The 19,756-nt window shown below is 45.5% G+C and overlaps 1 protein-coding gene across 1 annotated transcript in view; it reads left to right on the top strand.

Moving 5' to 3' along the window:
- dagla (diacylglycerol lipase, alpha) overlaps positions 1–17,975 on the top strand; it is a 37,469-nt gene extending 19,494 nt beyond the window's left edge. Inside the window, exons 9-20 of the mRNA XM_008281360.1 lie at positions 28–152; positions 489–639; positions 1,860–1,943; positions 2,982–3,059; positions 3,320–3,400; positions 3,638–3,780; positions 8,001–8,069; positions 8,153–8,225; positions 8,619–8,827; positions 9,354–9,480; positions 13,533–13,699; positions 14,427–17,975. Coding sequence (XP_008279582.1) covers positions 28–152; positions 489–639; positions 1,860–1,943; positions 2,982–3,059; positions 3,320–3,400; positions 3,638–3,780; positions 8,001–8,069; positions 8,153–8,225; positions 8,619–8,827; positions 9,354–9,480; positions 13,533–13,699; positions 14,427–15,525 — 2,406 coding nt within the window. The 3' untranslated portion in view covers positions 15,526–17,975. The remainder of the gene's footprint in view (positions 1–27; positions 153–488; positions 640–1,859; positions 1,944–2,981; positions 3,060–3,319; positions 3,401–3,637; positions 3,781–8,000; positions 8,070–8,152; positions 8,226–8,618; positions 8,828–9,353; positions 9,481–13,532; positions 13,700–14,426) is intronic.
- The last annotated feature ends 1,781 nt before the right edge of the window (positions 17,976–19,756 follow it).

Here is a 19,756-nt window from a genome sequence, read left to right as displayed (position 1 = left end):
CTGCCCGTCTGCCTTTCCCCCTCCCAGGCTGAGATGAACATGTACAAAGACGTGTGCTATTACATGCTCTTTGCCCTGGCTGCATACGGTTGGCCCATGTACCTGATGAGGAAGCCTGCCTGTGGGCTGTGCCGCCTCGCCAGCTCCTGCCCGTAAGCACTCAAACATACACCCGCACAGTTTTGATCTGTTTGGTTTCTGTGTCTCTTGAGCCTCTACAGCACAGATCAAATTTCACATGCGTCAACACTTGCCAAGTGGTAATCCACTGAGACAATACCACTCTGGTTAGACCCACTCACTAACACAAGCAATGTCGAATTAATCACACACTCACATCCAGATTGCATGCGCTGGGATACTAATTTTATCTCTCTAATCTTACCCGTTTACTGTGTTTCTCTTGTGTCTGTTCTCCCTACTGCTTATTAAAAACCCACCTCTGATCTGGTGTGATGTCGCTGCTTGTCCCTCCGTTTCCTCTGCAGCTGTACATCAGTGTCTGGCTCTCGCTTGTCTCAGTCTGTGACGGTGGAGGAGGACAACTGCTGCGGCTGTAACGTCCTGGCCATACGTAGACACTTCCTGGACAGGGATCTCAAGCAGGTCCACATTGTCTACACATCCTGCCACGATGCTGTGAGTAATCCTACAACCGGCCAACGAGCAGTCAGAGGTGTTTGGGCTTTATTTCCTCAATAAAACAAAGGATGAGTGTTGTGGAGCAGTTTAACAGTGTCAGGTTTTCTTTTTTTTTCTTGTTGTTAAAAACAATAACCCGTTGAGGTGAATCATTCTCCATATAGAGCCCCAAAGGCCTTCACACGATGTCAGACACAAGCTTGGAAACAAGAAGAACGCCGCTGCTGCTGGTGTGCAGTCCTACACATTCATAAACTAGGAGCTAATTGTTTGGCGGCTTTTTGGCCGTCGTTCGTGTCTGTTTTGGTCACACTTGGCTCAACAGTTTAGCTGCTGAGATCTGGGGAGCAGAGCGTGGCCTCGTCCTCTGCACTACGTCGTCCCAGTAGGTGTTGAGCTCCATCAAGTCTGCACTTTGTCACACGGTTCTGTTTATGGCTGTCATGGAAGGAATCTTAAGGTGCAGCTGAAGAAGGGACAGTGTCCCCCACTGCTGCCCTCAGGACTGCCTTTCTGCTCTCGTTGTATGAGGCTCGGTTCTGAGTCATGCCAATGTTTTGCTAAACCGTCACAGTGACGGGGCGACTCACTCGATGCACTTGTCACACTTCATCACAGCGGATCATTCGGTCTGAGCTGCCTCCGCCGTGGAAAGGTGTCGTGACAGTTATGCAATGACTGCACTGACTTTTCATGGGGAAGGTGATTTTGGGGATTCTTGTACCTTTGTCTTGCACATCTGTCGATTAGCTGGTGCATGAAAGTAACTGACTGGCAGTATTTCCAACTGGAGTTTGTAAAGTCGGCATAGCTTCTCTCCAGTTCAGTAAACTGTAGTTTCTGTATTCTGGCTCCATCTATGAAGAAATGTGTTCAATCAGTTTCCTAAATACATAGAAAGTAAATGTTCATTGTATTTGTATAGGATTATTTTTCTGTTGCACTAACCTAACCCCGTACACTGCCAGTGATGTGTAAAGCAGAGCGCTTCTGGGTGAGGTTCACCAACGCTGACTTTCCATCCATAAATTCTTTGACTGGACTTTGCGCGGTGCCAAGCTGAGGAAGGTTTTGGTGACAATGACTTCAGGAATGCTGGGTTGCTGGGCTGCGAGTGAAACTATGATGCACAGGCATGAGCCCTCTCCTCACTTCCCTGCTCCTCTCACTTTCTAATCGGCTTTTCCTCTCCTCTCTGCCTCGAATCTCTCACGCAGGTTTATGAGACTCCGTTTTTTGTGGCCGTGGATCACGCGAAGAAGAAAGTCGTCATCAGTATCAGAGGAACGCTTTCGCCAAAGGTGATTTTTTTGTCTTTTCTTGTTTTCATGATCATATTTCTTCAACTCTCTCAAAGTGTTCGTGACCCTGCTCCCCTCAGCGCCTCACGACACCAACACCTCCAGAGCAGGTGAAGTTCTCATGGTTGAATGCAGCGTTCTCAAACTCCTACACTCTTCATGCATAGAGCAGAAACGTGACTGTCCACTTTCAGAGATAAATGTCCCGTCTGCTTCTTCTTTATGTAAGAGTTCCAGAAAATTCCTGCAGTCTTTTAAAACTGAACCAAACCAAGAGCTTAAAGAGTGATAATGATTTTATAGCACAGTGAAAATAATTACTCATCCTATTGAGCTTTGCTCCCAACTGGTCAAAACATCCAGTTTATCAGTGTCATAAATCAGAATGCTGATGCTGGACATGCACAGCAGGGCATTACCGATGCAGGTGAAAGAGTAAAGAAGCATTTCAACATCATGACCTCGAAACCAAACCTCACGTGACAAAAACAAAACGTGTTGATGTCCAGTGTCATCACTGCTTCAGGAGGCGGCGTCGTGTTTCACCAACATTTCGAGAACAGTAGTCTTAATTTCTTAAATATAAAGTTAGGGCCGCTGCTCGAGCTCAGCTGGTTGAGCTGCCGACCCACGTACAGGGGCTCTAGTCCCCGATGCAGCGGCCGTGGGTTCGAATCCCCCTCATGGCCTGTTGCTGCAGGTCCTTCCCCCATTCTCCTCCCCCACTGTCCTGTCTCACTCTCGACTGTCCTGTACAATAAAGGCCAAAAAAATAACTAAAAAACATATATAAAGTTAAAGTGGGTCTGACGTATTCCACCTTCATGAGTTTGTACAATTATCTCACAGTGTTGGTATATTTAAGCACCGTTACAGTGCAGATTATTAGATTATGTTTAATTTCTGTATCTAATCTTTGCACCTTCATCAGTCAGACGTTCTTTTCACTTTATCTGTCTTAATCGTCCCCTTCTTCCGCTTGTCCTCTCTGCTCTCTGCCGTCTTTATAGCATTTTTAATTTGCCTTGTGTGTCTCAGGACGCCCTGACTGATCTGACGGGCGACTCGGAGCGTTTGCCCGTGGAGGAGCAGCACGGGACTTGGCTCGGCCACAAGGTCAGAGGCTGAATGACTCACCTGTAATACGTATTCTGTGCTGAACAGTCGCCTGAGATTTGTCAGCTTTAAGTGTCTCTGCTAGCTTCAACAAGTAACCTATATCACAGGTTCCAGAGGTCATTCCAGCTAATAGTGCAATAATTACTGTGGCTATTTTAATGAGAGACTAATGACACAGACTTCCTGTCCATATTTTGTCCTCTTTCACCGTCGTCCCTCCGCTGAATCGCTCTCTCTCTCTCTTTCTTTCCTCTCAGGGAATGGTTTACTCAGCAGAATACATTAAGAAGAAACTGGAGCAGGAAATGATCTTGTCACAAGCTTTTGGAAGAGACTTGGTACATGACTCAGTGTACATGACTGCATAAAGAATGGCAATAATGAAACTTCTCTAGCTTTTGTGTTGACACCACTGTAGTGCTTTGTTCAAGGCTACACTAACTGCGTAGCATCACTGTGATCCTAGTTTTCATGTATACAACAGGTTGGTTTTACAACCAGCAGCGGAGGCAGTTGGTTAAAGTGACTCTTCAGTGTGCTGCTGCGAGTGTATTGACTCTGGATGTCTCTCGCAGAGCAAGGGCACCATGCACTATGGGCTGGTGATAGTCGGCCATTCTCTGGGTGCAGGCACTGCTGCTATCCTCTCCTTCCTGCTGAGACCTCAGTACCCTACACTTCACTGCTACTCTTATTCTCCACCTGGTGGCCTTCTGAGGTGAGTCAGTCTCTGTGTGTTTATACAATATACAAAAAGACTACAAGGAAATATCAGCCTTTCACTTTGAGTGCTTTATGCTGGAAGTTATTAAAAGCTCGGTGAACGCGTCGACACATAAATCCCATGTTTGTGTTTATAAATCCTGCTCGTGTTTAACCCGGGCTGGATGCTTTCATTCCACCCTGCTGTCGTAGATTACACCCCGGTCACCGCTGTTTACCTCCAGCCTGGATCTGCAAACCCTCAGTTTGCTCGGCGGAGTCGTGACTTTTCAGTTCATCAGAAACACTTCCTGCCGTGTTTACACTTGAGATTAAATGTGAAATAGCTTTTTTTTTTTCCCCGACTCTGGATATGTGGTATGGACCTTCATCATCTGGCTCTCAGAGGGCTGTACTACAAAACAAAGTAATGGGCTAGTGAGGTATGCTGAGCCTAAAGCCAGACTAAGGTGACTCTCGGCTAACCTGCTCCCATCAGAGTTTCAGGTTTAAATCGGCTGTGAAGCGTCGCCTTTTTACCCGTTCTTGTCCCGATGATTCTCAAGAGAAGATTCAAGATCAGCTTTATGTGTCACATACACATTTATACACAGTACAATGTGCAGTGACGTGTTTTATACCAGCCTCCAGTTTGAATAAAAGAAAAAGAAAAAAATATAAATAAATGTTAAAGAAGTCTACATACTTTCTGTATATATACACATAAATAATCAAATAAGCAAGTGGAACACTGTTGTGATACATAAGGTGCATGTGTAAAAGGTGCACAGTCCAGTTTTAAAGCTCAGAGTCGAGCAAACGGACGCCTGAGGGAAGAAACTCTTCCTCATCCTCTCAGTTCCAGTCTTCAGGCAGCGATAGCGTCGGTCTGACGGCAGCAGGGAGGAGAGAGAGTTTCCAGGATGGCTCGGCTGCTTCAGGATCTTCACAGTCCTTGACCTGCATTGTTGGGTGTAGATGTCCTGCAGGTTGGGGAGGGTGGTTCTGATGGTCCGCTCAGCTGAACGGGCCACCCTCCTCAGGACCGAGAAGTCCTGCTTGGTGCAGCTGCCCGTCCAGGTGGTGATGCTCCTGTACAGGATGCAGGTGTAGAAGGTCCTGAGCACCATGAAGTCTCCATGAGCGACAGGGGTTCTCAGCCGGTGAATACATGATATCTGCAGACGTGTTGAGCTGTGTGTTAGTGATGCCAGTAGATGAAGCCGTGTAGTTACCGTCGGCACGCCGTGAGCATCGTGTTGCCTCAGGAACCAGCATGCATTCAGCTGCTGATTCAAAAAACTGCATACCTGCGTTTTTATGCTCTGTCCTGGTTAGCTTGGTGATGAAGTGCCTTCTAATTCATTAAACTGATTGGTCTGTTGGTATTTATCACAGAGAATATTCAATCAATAGCAGTAGTTTGACCTTGGTTTGGCCAAACACCAACGTGACTCCACAGGACAGCGTCAGACTTCTTGTATGAAGTTTAAAGTGTGGCGGCTCTGATGTGCAGCAGTCACGTTGGAAATCAGCAGATGAGTCACTGAGTGGGAATATAAATATATTAACTCAGATGATGAACAATTTTCTACCAGCATTCCTCTGTCGCACCATTTGCAGTAATAGCAATGTTTTGCCGCAATAAATTTTTATATTCTTCGTAGCTCTCCATGATAATAACTTTCTCCTCTTGAATGAAGTAGGCAGCACGCCATCCATTCGCTCTGTGAGGAGGAAGATTCTCACGATGCATCAGATGTTTATGGACTCACACACAGAACCTGACAAAGAAAGAAAGCTGATTACCACCATCGTGATAGCCGTTCTGTCTGATCGGAGATTTAGGTTTTGTTGAGCCAGCAGTCACAAAGAAAGCCTGGCTTTGTCAAACCACGCTCCTCTGCTCACCCCAGTGTGGAGGAGTTTATTTCCTAACTTGATTTATTGTACCTTACTCTATATGTATTGTTGCACTGACCCACCAGAACACATTCCTCGTATTGTGTGAACTGTACCTGGCAGTAAATCTGATTCTGGTTCTGATTCTCTCAGCAAAAGAAAACCTGTTAATGACACTTCAAATTTATTTATTTAAAATTGCTACAAACACTTTTTTTGTCTGAAGGGATTGATGTTGTGTGACACAATTAGTTTGCATTTTATGTTTATGAGGCGTTAATTAACCTGAACAGAGTCGTTTATTTTCGGTTTAGTGATTCTCAGTGTGAGCTGCAGGTGGTTCAGTGGTTAGCACCATCGCCTCACAGCTAGAAGGTCGCCGGTTCACGTCCCGGTGAGGACACCCGGGATCTTCCTGCGTGGAGTCTCCATGTTCTCCCCGTGCAGCGTGGGTTCTCTCCGGGTTCTCCGGCTTCCTCCCACAGTCCAGAAACATGCTGAGGTTAATTGGTGATTGTAAATTGTCCGTAGGTGTGAATGTGAGTGTGCTTGGTTGTCTGTCTCTAAGTGTAGCCCTGTGATAGACTGGTTACCTGTCCAGGTGAACCTGCCTTCACCCTGGGATGGACTCCAGTGACGCCCTCCAGTGAGGATGAAGGTGTAGAGATGATGGATGGATGATTCACAGTGTTTTGTCTGCCTGAGCTTGAACACCGTCTCTCTTCCATGCAGCTTGATGCAGCGTTAACTGTGTTCGTTATGCAAATTATGCTGGAAGAGAGTTTGTACCAAGAGATATGCTGCAGCGCTCCTTCAGAATCAGAAACAGGTTTATTGCCAGTTAGAGTTTACACAGTACGAGGAGTTGGTTCTGTTCTGGTGGGTCGGTGCAACATTAAAGCCAAGAGAAGCTGATTGTTCGACTTTGGTCACAACATAGAAGATGTGTTAGAAAACATGAACAGCAGCATGATAGCCAGTTATATCTGATTTAATTAACAGGTTATACGTTTGTAATACGTTGAAAGTTCGTCTCTTTCACAAACGTTACTGTCAGGTTTCCTTCAAAGGTCTCGAATGTCTCTGACCTACATCAGAGAACGACTCCAACAAGTCACATCCTTCCAGCCGATTGTTCCTGTATGACAAGAAACACGATTCTTAGAACTCATGCCGTTCCCTTGTGGGCACCCACAGGCTCTTTGAAATAAATAAATAACTCCTGCCCTCTGGAATGACTGACAGGTGTGTAGGAGAAAGGTGCGACTTGAAAACAATGAGAAGATCTCCCACACGCTGTCTCACATACTGCTGCCATATCTGACCTTAAGTATACATCTGATTAAAACATTGTGATTGAGTAAATATTTCTGCAGGAAGCGAGGCGGCGTGCAGACGTTCTTCTTTGTTTTCTCAGGCCACACATTAGCTGCAACAGATAATCCTCTTTGTTAAGGTGTCCTGTGTCATCAGAGCTTGGATGTGCCTGTATTAATGACACCACTGAACGGTCTTTGAATGCCTCTAATTAGCCGTCACGTTCCCCTCAGTGGGCTGTGCAGTCGTATCACTGCACGGTGGCTCCTGCAGTCTGCTTTAAGCCTCGCTGGGTGTGCAGGAGCACCGGTAGGAGTACAGCTGCACATTCAGCTCATCCGACCAGGCAGCCTCTTCCTGTCGCTGATGGTCGGAAACCATAAAAGCAAAAGTGGTGTTTTTGTTTTGTTTTTTGGTGCCAAACTCTCTGACGTGATGCTGTTTACTCTCCTTCTATAGGCTCCCTGAAATCCTCCGTTTACAGCATCAGGAGTAATTGCTCACATAGAAAAAGCTTTTTTGTGTTGAAGTGCGTTCATTATGCGGCTGTCTTGTTTGCCCCATTCCAAGAGCAGCGACGCTTACCTCCGTCTTTCAGGCAACACGTCCTGTTTGAAGTCTTTGAGATCACATTCGACAATCTGGTCACATGCACATCAGACGTGGAGTTGAGCTGTTTACATGCTGAGTGACAGACAAGCAAACGGGAACATCGTGTCCACTGTTTCTGTTTTTCTATTATCTATATATAAATATATTATCTGTTCTGTCTTTACTGTGTCACAGGTTCTGTTTTTCATTTGTTGGCAGTTTTGTTTTTAAATATTTTGTCCATGCGCTGAGATTCGTGACCCTCGTGTGGACGTGGTCGTACACATATATTCATTTACCTTAGTGTTCAGCCTGTGAACGGTTAATTGCAAAAAGCTGCTGTGTGTCTGTTAGAAATGTTTACAGAGATGGTTCACGTCATCACTTCCTCTGCATTTATGGTTCATTTTTCTTTTGTCCACCCAGTGAGGATGCCATGGAGTACTCCAAAGAGTTCGTCACGTCTGTGGTATTAGGAAAAGACCTGGTGCCGAGGTATCTGCTCTACAGCATGTAGCATCCTGAGCTTCACATCACTTTTCTGCAGTATTACCAAATCAGCTTTTGGTGTCTCGTAGGCTGGGCCTGTCACAACTGGAGGGTTTCCGACGCCACCTTCTGGAAGTCTTACAGAAGAGTAACAAGCCAAAGGTGACTTAGATTCCTGGTACTATGATGACAGACAGACGGACAGACCTGTGCACCATTTGTGCTATGAAACCATAAAAAAATCATGAGACTGGTTTGCCAACAACCTGCTGCGTGTTTTATCGACTATTGACGAAAAGCAGCCCTGCTGTTCAAATATGCATGAGTGATTAAATAGTAATCACATTCATCACATCATATTTGCATTTTCCCATCACAGACAGCAGCTCTTCATGTTGCATTGATAAAATAAAGAGCAGCTTCACTCACAGCCTTTACCAACACAGCATCATGTAGTGAAGCCGCAGGAGAAACATACAACGGACACAAGATAAATTTAGATCCAAATGTTAGACTTACATAACAACAATACATTTTTTTTGTTTGCCTCAACAGTGGAGGATCATCGCGGGAGGCACTAAATGCATCCCGAAGTCAGAGCTTCCACTAGAGGATGATGATCCTCAGTCTCAGCCGGCAGCTCCCCCCAGCAGCCGCCTGTGGCTGCATCCCAGTGACCTCAGCATCGCCTTGTCAGCCTCCACACCCCTCTTCCCTCCTGGCAGGATCATCCACGTGGTGCACAACCATCCTCCAGAGACGTGGTGAGGAAACCGACTTGAAAGCTGTGGGCAGATTCCAGCACTGAAATCCAAACATGTTCTTTTCTGAAGTCAGTTCAGTGGCGTTGCTGCTTGAGGCCTTTGTTAAGTCTGATATCAAATTAAAAACAGTGCAGTCGTCTAGCTGTAGTATTTCTTCTTTACTTCCTCCTGATGAAGGTCTGGCACTGAAACATTGCGTTAATACATTTATCACAGCAGGTGTGACCGTGTGCAGGAGTCGGACTCTTCTTGTTTTTCCTGTTTTTGTTCCTTTTTCTGCTCCACTTATTAAAACACTGGTTGTGTAAAGGTGCTGGACAAATCCACATTTCTTTCTTTACACTGAGTCATCCTATAGTTTTACATATGAGCTTTTTGTCCAGACTCGTGAGTCTGTTCTGACTTCTCAAGTCTTATTGTAATGAGTATCACAAACATGGTGCACTGAGACAAACTGACATCTGAATCCACCTTATTTCACTGTAACTGACAGACTGTCGCTTTCTTTCTCTCTCGATCTGTGCAGCTGTGGGCAGGAGGAACCGACCTATTCAGCCCTATGGGGGGACAACAAGGCCTTCAACGAGGTCATAATCTCACCCGCCATGCTTAACGAGCACATGCCCCACATGGTGATGGAGGGCCTGAACAAGGTTTGTTTCATCTGTGTGCATGGAAATGGATTTTTTAAGTGGGTTTATGTGACATGTGGGAAAAAAATTGCCTTTTAAATCTTTATTTCCACCAATGGGTGACTGGATTAATGGGTGATTAGTATGTGTGAATTACAACTAACCACAAAATTCAGATGAATATTTTCAGCAATTATATTCATAAAGGGAAAAATCAGTCTTTTAATGTGACATTTTAAGATCAGACTTTATTTATTTAAAGCTAGAGACCAGCCGCTGTTTGTTGTTTCAGATGCAACATGTCTTGCCAGAGGGTCCATCTTAATTAGTTATTATTAGTTAGCATGAGAGACTGATAGATTTGACTGGAGCAGTGCACAACACAGAAAACCTCCCAATGCCAACATTTGCAGTCGTAGATAAGTCAGAGAACGACAAATGATTTCAAAAATATTTTAAAAAATACAATATAAACTACAGAATCCAGTAGTTTTCCCACCACATCATGATACACATTTTATATGTATATCTTTATATTTTTCTGCAGAGTTTTCCAGCTTAATAAACCTCGTAAAGAACTTTCATGGTTGTAGAGAAAACTCCTGAAGATGAGTTATAGATTCATCGTTTCTCTGACCTTTAAATCCACCTTGTAGCAGTCAAATTCAGAATTATCATATATATTGGTTGTTGTAAGGGTTTAGTTTTATTGCACTGCAAAAAAAAAACAACTCACAATTACAAATAATTTAGAGTTTTTGTAATTCAGTGTTTTGCCTTCTGAGCGTTACAAATAGTTTTAGGAGCATTTTGAAGGATGTGATGTCGCTACATCGTTAGCTCATGCATGTGAGCCGTCATTAACACCCCTTTTGTTTTCTCCACATTGCTCCGTCTCAAAGCATGGGAACCGCTCACTCGTGGTTGGTTTCGTGGTCTTCTGTGGGTCTTTATGCGTGTGTTCGTCGTGGACGCTGAGCTCTGATGTCGGGGTATTACTGTGTTTGCATGTGAAGGAGCCACTCTGGGTTTTTGCACTTTCTCGTGGCTGCAGAGTTCATGTGGTGTGTTTGTTCCTGTGTGTGTACGGAGTGTTTCCACCTGGTTCTGTCTTTGTGGTTCTGCCCTGTGCCTCTGGATGGATGCTTCTGTTTGTTCTGTGTGAACTGTGTGTTGATGTGTGCTGTGCCTAGCGTGTAGCGTGATGCCTCTGGTGTTTCTGCAGGTACTGGAACCATTTTGTCCCCTGTCTGAGCAGGAAAACTGGGAACCAGAGGAACTGGGAGTCAGTCTACCTACGTGCAGTTCCACTGTGTTTGTTCCCTCAGAAAGCGATTTAAGCCCCAGTCCTCTTCCTCCTGATTCCTCGTCTCCCACCCACAAAGACCTGCCGAGTGCTGGTTCCCTCTCAGAGCCCGAAGCCGTTCCCGTCCCTCTGACTGCCGTCGCTTCTCCTTCTTTTCCAGATGCTGAATTTGTTCCTCCACCTCCTCCTCTGTCAGACTGTACTTCCACCCCTCAGCCATGCTTGGTGTCTGTCCCTTCACTCTCTAACAGCCTTTCCAGCCTTCACTCAGAAGCGCTTCCAGCTGAAGATGATTCAGGCGTTCCACCACAGCCCCAATCAGAACCGCCGACCTGTCGCCCCAGTGAGGATGTGATTGCTGCTCCTCTTCCTGAAATCCCTTCTGATGAGTCTAATTGTTCTGAGACAGAAAATCCTCCCGTCAAGATCGTAGCATCACAAAGCTCTTTGCAAAATAATGAGGACGGTAGTTTACAAGAGGCAGACAGCCTTCCAGAGTCTGTGGTATGAGGTCGATCACGCTCAGCGTTAGCCTTCGTTAGCCTCTGTGGACAGCTGTAAGTAGTTAAAGTAACAACATAAAGTTCAACATTAGAAACGTATCTCCTGATGTAAAACTCAGGATCTGGTGTCAGTCGTCACACAAAGACGATCTTAAAGGATCTGACGGTTAGCATGTCGATACAGACGAGGTGGAGGTGGAGCCATTTGTTCCACTTAACTCAGCCCCAGATGACCAGCATGCAAAGCAGCTCAACTGGTACAGCAGCTGGGGGGAAAAAAGTGGTAAAAGTCCACTCCTGCCCTTCCAGCTGGCATAATTGCTCTTTCCATTTACACATAAACCACTGGCTGGATGCAGCAGGTCCGGGCGCGCTCAGTGGAAGCCATCGAAAGGTTCCTGAGGAGAAGCAGGAAGCAGGGAGACTGAAACCGAGTAAATGTGAACAAAATACATTCAAGAGATAAATTTGTGATGCGCTGATTGTGTATCAGTGAGAAGCTCTGGGGACACATCACAGGTCGAAGTTGTATGAAAACTATTTCAACCTTGGCGTCAGAAATCACTTCCTCCTTTCCTGCATGATGAGTCCAAACCCACCTGCACTCCGCCTCCTCCTCCTAACGAGATTCCTCGTCCAGCTTTCCTTCAGTCCAGCCTTCATTCTTTTCCTCAGCAGCAGCACATTTGGTCAAGTGCTTCGGCATGAGCGCTCGAACCCCGTCCCTCCACCTCACAAGTTTTCTTTGTGTTCACTAAGTTTCCATGGTAACCTAATTTCTTCCACATTAACTGCTCTTTCTTCCTCCTTGGCTGAGTTCTTCAGTGGCTGCAGCTCTTCTTGCTGGATTTCTGTTCCCTTTTTTTTATTCTTTAAAGCACATATTCAGCTTTTTTCCACAGTCCTGATCCCCTGAGCAAACTGTCGATTACTCATCAGCAGCAGCAGCAGATGAAGTAACGAGGGGGAACAAATGTGTGAATGTGGAGGACTCTCCTGCTCACAGCATCTCGAGTCCTCCTGTTAGCGACTGACACAGTGGAGGACTTTCACTGATAGCATCCTGACAACCGGAAACATATCATGTCCTCCACCAAGACGCGTCATAATCATGTCTTTTAATGTGTTTTTATGAATTATGTATGTGATATGAATCCTCTGTGACTATTGGAGTTTCACTATGTTATTGCTTAATGCAGAACTCCCAGTATACCTTCATATTTATAGATTTTTTGTCGTCATTGTGCCTACGTTTGAGTCGCGCTCACCCAAGTAACAAAAGCATGTGTTCATGTGTGATCCATAACCATCTGCATCACCCAAACATCCTAAACATGTGTGTTTGATGCCATTGTTTTAACTTATTGAACCTGTCTGTACGATCTGTGTTTACATTGTTGTCATTCCGTTGTCACGTGTATCATGTTGTTGTTGTTTCATGTCCTCTCGCTGTTTTTATACCATAACATGTTTTACGTCATTAAAAGTTAACCAACTCCATGTAACCGTGTGCTCATGTGATCAGTGTTTGTTGTTGTGTTCACATTCACGTCGGTTAACAGAACTCGTCCACGGTCGTCTGCTGGTTTGTTTCTCCTCGTCATGGGCGTAGTTTAGTCCTCGCTCAGGCACCGTGGCGCTGATGTGGGCGTTTAATTTTGTCTGCTCACCTTCAGACTGCACATACGACTTTTTCTACACTTTATTATCAGATGCAGTCATACAGCATGTGCAGGTAAATGTAGGTGTATGTTGGTAACGTCACTGAAATCCAATATATCCCTGCTAAGGGTGAGCGAGTCATTCATTACTATTTATGCTGCTTGTGCCAGATAAATGATTTTGTGTGGATTAAAACTGATTGTGTGTGTGTTGATGGTGCATTTCCAAATTCCTAATGCCTAGTGGAGTAAGCTCTGATCTACTGATTTCACTAAGCCTTCCCTTTTTTTAATTGTCAATATCCTGCTCACATAAAGAAGTATAATTAACATGTTTCTTGTAAAGTGACAGACATGTGCATCCAGTTTTATAAAACCAGTCAAAATATATATAAATATTAAAAAGAAAAAAGTCAGTAGGCATCTATAGTTATTTTATTTGCAAGCTTTTTTAGTTTAGTAGAGCAGTTGTAGTTCATAATCTATGGACGTCAGGTCATCTTTCCAGTTAGAGCTGAGCTTGTGTATCTTCCTAATGCACGTCCTGTGGCTCTTATCGTGCATTTATCTGCCATCTGTGTCCACCTTTTGTGCTCGTGACAGGTTCTGGAGAACTATAACAAAGGGAAAACCGCTCTGCTGTCCGCTGCCAAGATCATGGTGAGCCCCACAGAAGTGGACTTGAACCCAGAGAGCATGTTCGTGGACACGTCGGCCACCTCTCAGCAGCCGACGCCTACGACCCACCACCGCAGGAACAGCAGCGTTCGGTTAGTACGCCAGGCACCGCCGTGGGTGTGTTTGAGCCTCACAGAATATTTAAAGCAGGTTGATCCTTTAACTCAGTTTGTAATGGAGTAAATCTCATCCTGAGCTGTTGTTCAAATGAACTATATAGCCAGTACTAAACACAATACTACTGCTACTAACTCCGACTCTATTGTTCTCTCAAAACCATCATTTCTGTCTGTTCTGTTTTGTTTAAAAAACAAACAAAAAAAAAACAAGACAAAAACCATTGTTACGGTAAGCAAAGCATGCTAATACTAATTCTGCATAATGTGCTCCCTTCTCTCATGCACGCATGCACGCTGTCTGACCACCAGAGCAGTTGAAACGTATGGTAGTATTCAGCTCCCCCCTCGCCCCCTCTGGTTCAACCCCTGTCTCCAGTCAGTGTGACATCCTGGTGCTAATGGTTCGGTTCTGGTATTAGCGCTCCTGTATTAGAGTCTAATACAAGAGCAGACATGCACTAGGATCCACTCCCAGTCTGTCCCGTTCTCTTCTTCCTTCCATCTATGTAATACTTTGCATCGTTTGTCTAGTTTGTGGAGCTTAGTTCTAGTTTTAGTACTAACACGTCCTGTTTTCTCCTCCTTAACGTCCCTACTAAGTGGTTCTGACCCATTTTTTATGTCTGTCTTGTGTTTTGGACCCCTCTCCTCTCTTCTCCCCCATCACGGCTCTCCAACCCGTTCCTCTCCTCTCCTCTAGTTCGTGTGCCCAGTCTGAAATCTCTCTGGACGGTTTCTCTGAGTGCCCTCCTCCCCCAGTGCCTGTGGTGCTGCGTGGAGCCCGGGAGCGCCTGGCGGTGGAGCTGAGGGACCGCAAAGCGCCGCTGGCCGTCATGGAGAGCCTCTCAGACGCCGAGTCCCTCTATAGTCTGGACTCCCGACGCTCCTCAGCTGCGTTACGGGGTTCGCCGATGCTGGGTAGCCTCCCGTTCCCTTTGGACGCCCCCATCCCGGAGGAGAACCCGTCTCTCAGCTCTCGCACTGAACTGCTGGCCGCAGACTGCCTCTGCCAGGACACGCCAGAGCACCTGGGGGAGGTCGGGCCCTTCTTTACCCCAGTGGAATCCAGATCCACCCCAGATTACCCCATGCGCTTGTCCCCCGCCACGCCTCGCTACAGCGGACACCATTCCCCAGCTCTTCTGAACCAGGGTGTCATGGCTCAGAGTTACAAGCCAGAGCCCAACGCCAGCCCAAAAATGCTTCCTGATGGGGATCACCAACAGATGCCCGGCGTCTACAGCCCAGGGAGCACCCCCATCGCTCCCCTGAGCCCGCAGATCGGTTCCAGACCAGTGGATAGAGAAAAGGAAGACTGGGAGCTGGACACAGCAGAGAAACAGTTAGGTGCAGAGACAACAGCTTCGACTCCTCCGCCCCAGCTATCCAACGGAAACCCCAGCCAGGCGGTGCTGGAGTTCGCCCAGTACTTAGACTCTCTGTTCAGGCTGGACGGCAGCAGCTCGCCGCCCCTGGAGCTGTCTGACGGGGAGTCGGAGTCTGGCCGGGGCTCCTTCGGCCAGGGCGAGTGTCTCGGAGATGGACAGCAGTTGGACGACAAACAGCTTCTGGCCAGAGCGACGCTGGAGCCCAATCTGGTCCCCAAGCCCCCACGCACTTTTGCTGGATCTGCCGACCCCTCCTCGGGCATCTCTTTGTCCCCTTCCTTCCCTCTCTCGTCGTCCGAGGAGCTCAACGACCTCTCCCCCAGCGAGGGCGCGCCGCCAGCCATCCACTCCCTACGAACATCTAGCCCTTGCCACTGTCCCGAGGAGAACACGCTATCGTCGATGGTGTAGTGCGCTCCGCCCGTCTCCTTCGCTCTGAATGGCGAGGTGCAGTCATCCAAATCTGAAAACATATCACAGTACATGCATGCAGTGGAATGCAGTCACTCATCAGAGATCCAACGACAGAACCTGACCGACCAAGTCACAAACTCGATCCATTCTTCAGGTGTCCCCTCTGAACTCTGTTTATAGCATTTTCACACTATTGCAATGACTAAGAAAAAACAAAACAAAAAAAGATACCTCTCTCTGCATGCCAGGGGGCTGTGCTGCTTTTGGGTGAATATAAATAACTGTAGCTTCACAATGCCATTCCAAAACGATGTGGGGACGCATCCGCATTACATCGATTCCCTGACTTGACAAAAATCAAAGGGAGAATATTTAACTGAGCAGGGATTCAACAAACTCACACTGTAGAAGAGGTTAGCATAGGCACATCATCTGGGTTGATGTACGACTTCCTGCGCCCTCAGCAGCTCCGGAAACTTGTCCAGCTTTTCGTTTTATTTTATTTTTTTAAATCAGGAATGTGAAGACGGACATATTTGTTAATAAAAGCCGACGCGAGAAGACATTAAGAAACGTTCCTCAGGTCCACAAAGAATCGACTTTGAGAAAGAGAGTCAGTGTGTTGCATTGGTGAGAATCCATGTGTCTTAAACATTTAGTGATTGTGACAAAGTTATTACAGATGCCTATGGATGTTTTTGAGTCTTTTGGTTACTCTTTATAGTGCATGAAGACTTTTTTTTATTATTATTATTATTATTTATTCTTGAAGAGAAATCGTCACTAAGCCACTTAGATCGACGTTTGGTTCCTCTTGCACACGTCATTTTGCTCAACTTACCCCCTTTGCCAAAAAAAATCAAACATTGTCTTGCCAAATGTATTTATGAGATGTAATTTTGTATATGTATATGGATATTGCTTTATTTAAACACAAGCTAAGTTCATGATCTCCTTCCCCGGCCATTCTGTCGGTTCCCACGTAGACTGTTACACAGCAGCGCCACAGAACACGTGTCCCCGGTGACATGGAAACACTGCCATGGCTTTCACTTCAACTACAACCTCTGCACATTGGGTTTCGAACAAATAAGGAACTTGCTAATAGTTGTCCTACTCTCATAGATACTGTACATTTTTTCTCTTTGGAGAGCTCTTAGCAATGTGCCCAGGTCAGAATCTGCATGTTTTATGCATTTCAGAGTAGCATGGCTGGTATAGAACAAGTCTTGTCATTAAGCCACAGTGAATAAGCTGTAAACGTGTCCAGAAATGATCATCGTGTAGAAACTCCAGCTTTCTGAGAGGCCCAGGTCACCAGACAGGACCCGACCACGTATCCTGAAGGTGTCCCCCGGATGTCATTTCTCTTGTTCTGAAGGTGCTCTCGGCCGTTCTGGACGTCGAGGTGTTTGCTTCCCTTTAATCTGGTTCATCTCAAACATCCTTGAGGTTGGACTGAGCGACTAAACGGGCTCGAACATTACGTACGCCGACTTTAAACCCTGTGCGTGGCGTACCATCTTTCCGACCACTCTGGGTGTAACAGGTGGCTCACAGTTTGCATTATTTATTCTGGTTAATGTTGTTCTCACTTTTATTGCTATATTTTATGGTATTATTATCCTTATTGCTCTTGCAACAGATTGGTTTGATGTCAGTGGTTTTTATCTCAGTTTTTAGGACAGCTACGGGAACTTTTTTCCCCAAATGTAAGGAGTTCTGTATTTCAGCTTTTTTTCTGTCCGAGTGGAAAAGTATTTGACATTCTGCCATGGCATGGTGACAATATGCTTTTTTTGCAAACGTGTCACGGCGGAGCGACGGCCTTCTCACGGAGACCTTTGGTGCAGCGCCACCGCCGGCCGAGCCTGGAGTCACCAGAGCGGTCTGCACGCTCTCTCTAATTGGAATAAGATTTGCTGTGGTTACTCACAGCAGACAGTTCCAGCCAGTTTACAGTCTGACACTACTCACACGGCGCTGCCAGGCCCAGTAGATGCACTGAGGTTGAGCCAGCAATTTCCTACATTCAGTAGCTTCGCTTGCAGTTGGTCACACACACACTAAGGAAGTACTTTCCACCACGATGTGTACAGCACCATCTTCTATGTGTAATTATTTATGCAGATGTCTAAGAAAAAAAGAGATTAATTCCAATAGAGTCATGTAGAAAACAACTATATAACAATAAGGAGATAATGACTATATTAAAAGATATCAGTATCGACATATAGAAAAAAGAATATTTCATCTGAAAGATATTTATTCAAACTATTGGCAGATTTACAAATTGGTCTATACTGAAAGAAATAATTCAACTATGTCTTGTCCATGTTTACCTGGTTTGCTTCCCTCCTTTCCTGCCCCACAATGAGAATGTATTTAACCCCTGCCCCTCACTGCCCTGCCTGTAATGGAATAAATTACAAACTATGGAAAACAAAGCTGTGGATGTCTGTCAACTTTTTCAGAGTATCATCCAAATGTCTAGTTTCTAGATGTTTGTCGTCCAGGTTGTGCTGAGTTTCTCCTCAGAGATGTTCTACTTTTCTTGACTTTCAGATAAACGCAGCCGGACAGCACATAAGAGGCCAAATTACTCACTCTGCAAAAGTTTGTGCTCAGCTTTGATGTAAAGAGTGCGTCATCGTTTTCAGAACTGCTGACTGCAGATATATCCCGAGTAAAGATGAGCTGTTTGAGCTATTTTTAAGCCCAAGTGTAGGTGCGCTGCATTATGAGTGTACAGCGGGTCTGATGGAGACGAGCCTTATGGAGGAGTCATGGGTCAGACGAGGCAGCAGAGATGGGAGGTGTCTGTTTGGTAACACCTGGACCGGTCCCACAAAGCAGAGCTACTGAGTTAGCAGGAGAACCTTTAGTACTTGTAAAACAAACCACTGAAACAAACAAGAACTCCCGATAACCTGCCAGAGTTTTATTGAAGCGTTTGTTTTTATTTGTTCGTGGAGCCTTGTTGGGTTTATTAATGATGGACACGAGGCCGTTTGGGTAATCTGTGGTCGCTGCCCGACTCGAAATGAAGCCGATCAGTCAAATGTCAGCTTTTAATTAAAAAATACCTACTGCATCAATAAAGCTGCATGACATGTAGATGATATATACCCCACTGGGTGTCATTTATACTGAACAGTCCCCGTATGAACATCTTGCACTGAACCGTTACTTTTTTCTGGTGAATTTGTCTTTTTAAGCCGTTATTGTTCTCATAACTTGTCAAACTTTTGTATGTGTCTCAGCACAGACACAAAACTCTTTTATATAAGCCCCACCACATTGTTTCATCCTGATATTACCTAATGTACACTAAAGTGTAATCCTAATACCTGTACTTACGAGTGCCTACTTGTGTGATGCATCTCTGAGAGTTTCCACGCTGCGGAGTGAGCGTCAGCCAAGTCTAAGTTAGTTTCGTTGTACGTTGGCTTTTCTCCAATGTGGGATTCTCCGATGTGGGACACGGTAACTGTAGACTTGTGAACATTCACTGAAGTGCTCAGAACCACAAATGTGGGTTTTGGAACAGGCCCAGTACTGAGGAGATCAACGATCAGAGTGGGAGTTCACTTGTGAGGCAGGTTGTAAAGGTCTGCAGAGAGCAGCTGTAGTATTTAAATGAATAATTGATACACCAGCTGAAGATACTACAAGCTGCTGGATTATACTGCTAATGGAAGTACTCGTACTCGGAGCAGCAACAACAACAGTTACAGCGCTACTGTCAGGTAAGATGTGCTATTATTTAGCAAATCTCTCTTTAGACTACAGTTCTTTCCATTTGTCTTCATCAGTGTGTGAAGGACACAGTGAAGGTTTGATGCAGAAAGTTTTACCAACACAAGTTTATTTTTCAGGATGAATGAGACACTTCCTTAATTTAAAGGTATGTGAACAAACAAAGCAATGTCTCTTTACTCCATACATTAATTTAGCTGATTCGTAGTATTTTACTGCAGTGGTTCGCACCGTCGCCTCACAGCTAGAAGATCCTGACTTTAAACGTCAGCCTGGGAATCGTTCTGTGTGGAGTCTCCATGTTCTCCCCGTGCAGCGTGGGTTCTCTCCGGGTTCTCCGGCTTCCTCCCACAGTCCAGAAACATGCTGAGGTTAATTGGTGATTGTAAATTGTCCGTAGGTGTGAATGTGAGTGTGCTTGGTTGTCTGTCTCTAAGTGTAGCCCTGTGATAGACTGGTTACCTGTCCA

The sequence above is a fragment of the Stegastes partitus genome, unplaced genomic scaffold (assembly GCF_000690725.1).
Source record: "Stegastes partitus isolate 25-593 unplaced genomic scaffold, Stegastes_partitus-1.0.2 Scaffold232, whole genome shotgun sequence".
In the NCBI taxonomy this organism is placed as follows: Eukaryota; Metazoa; Chordata; class Actinopteri; family Pomacentridae; genus Stegastes; species Stegastes partitus.
The sequence above is the reverse complement of the archived record's forward strand: the minus strand, read 5'-3'. Positions and strand labels throughout refer to the sequence as shown.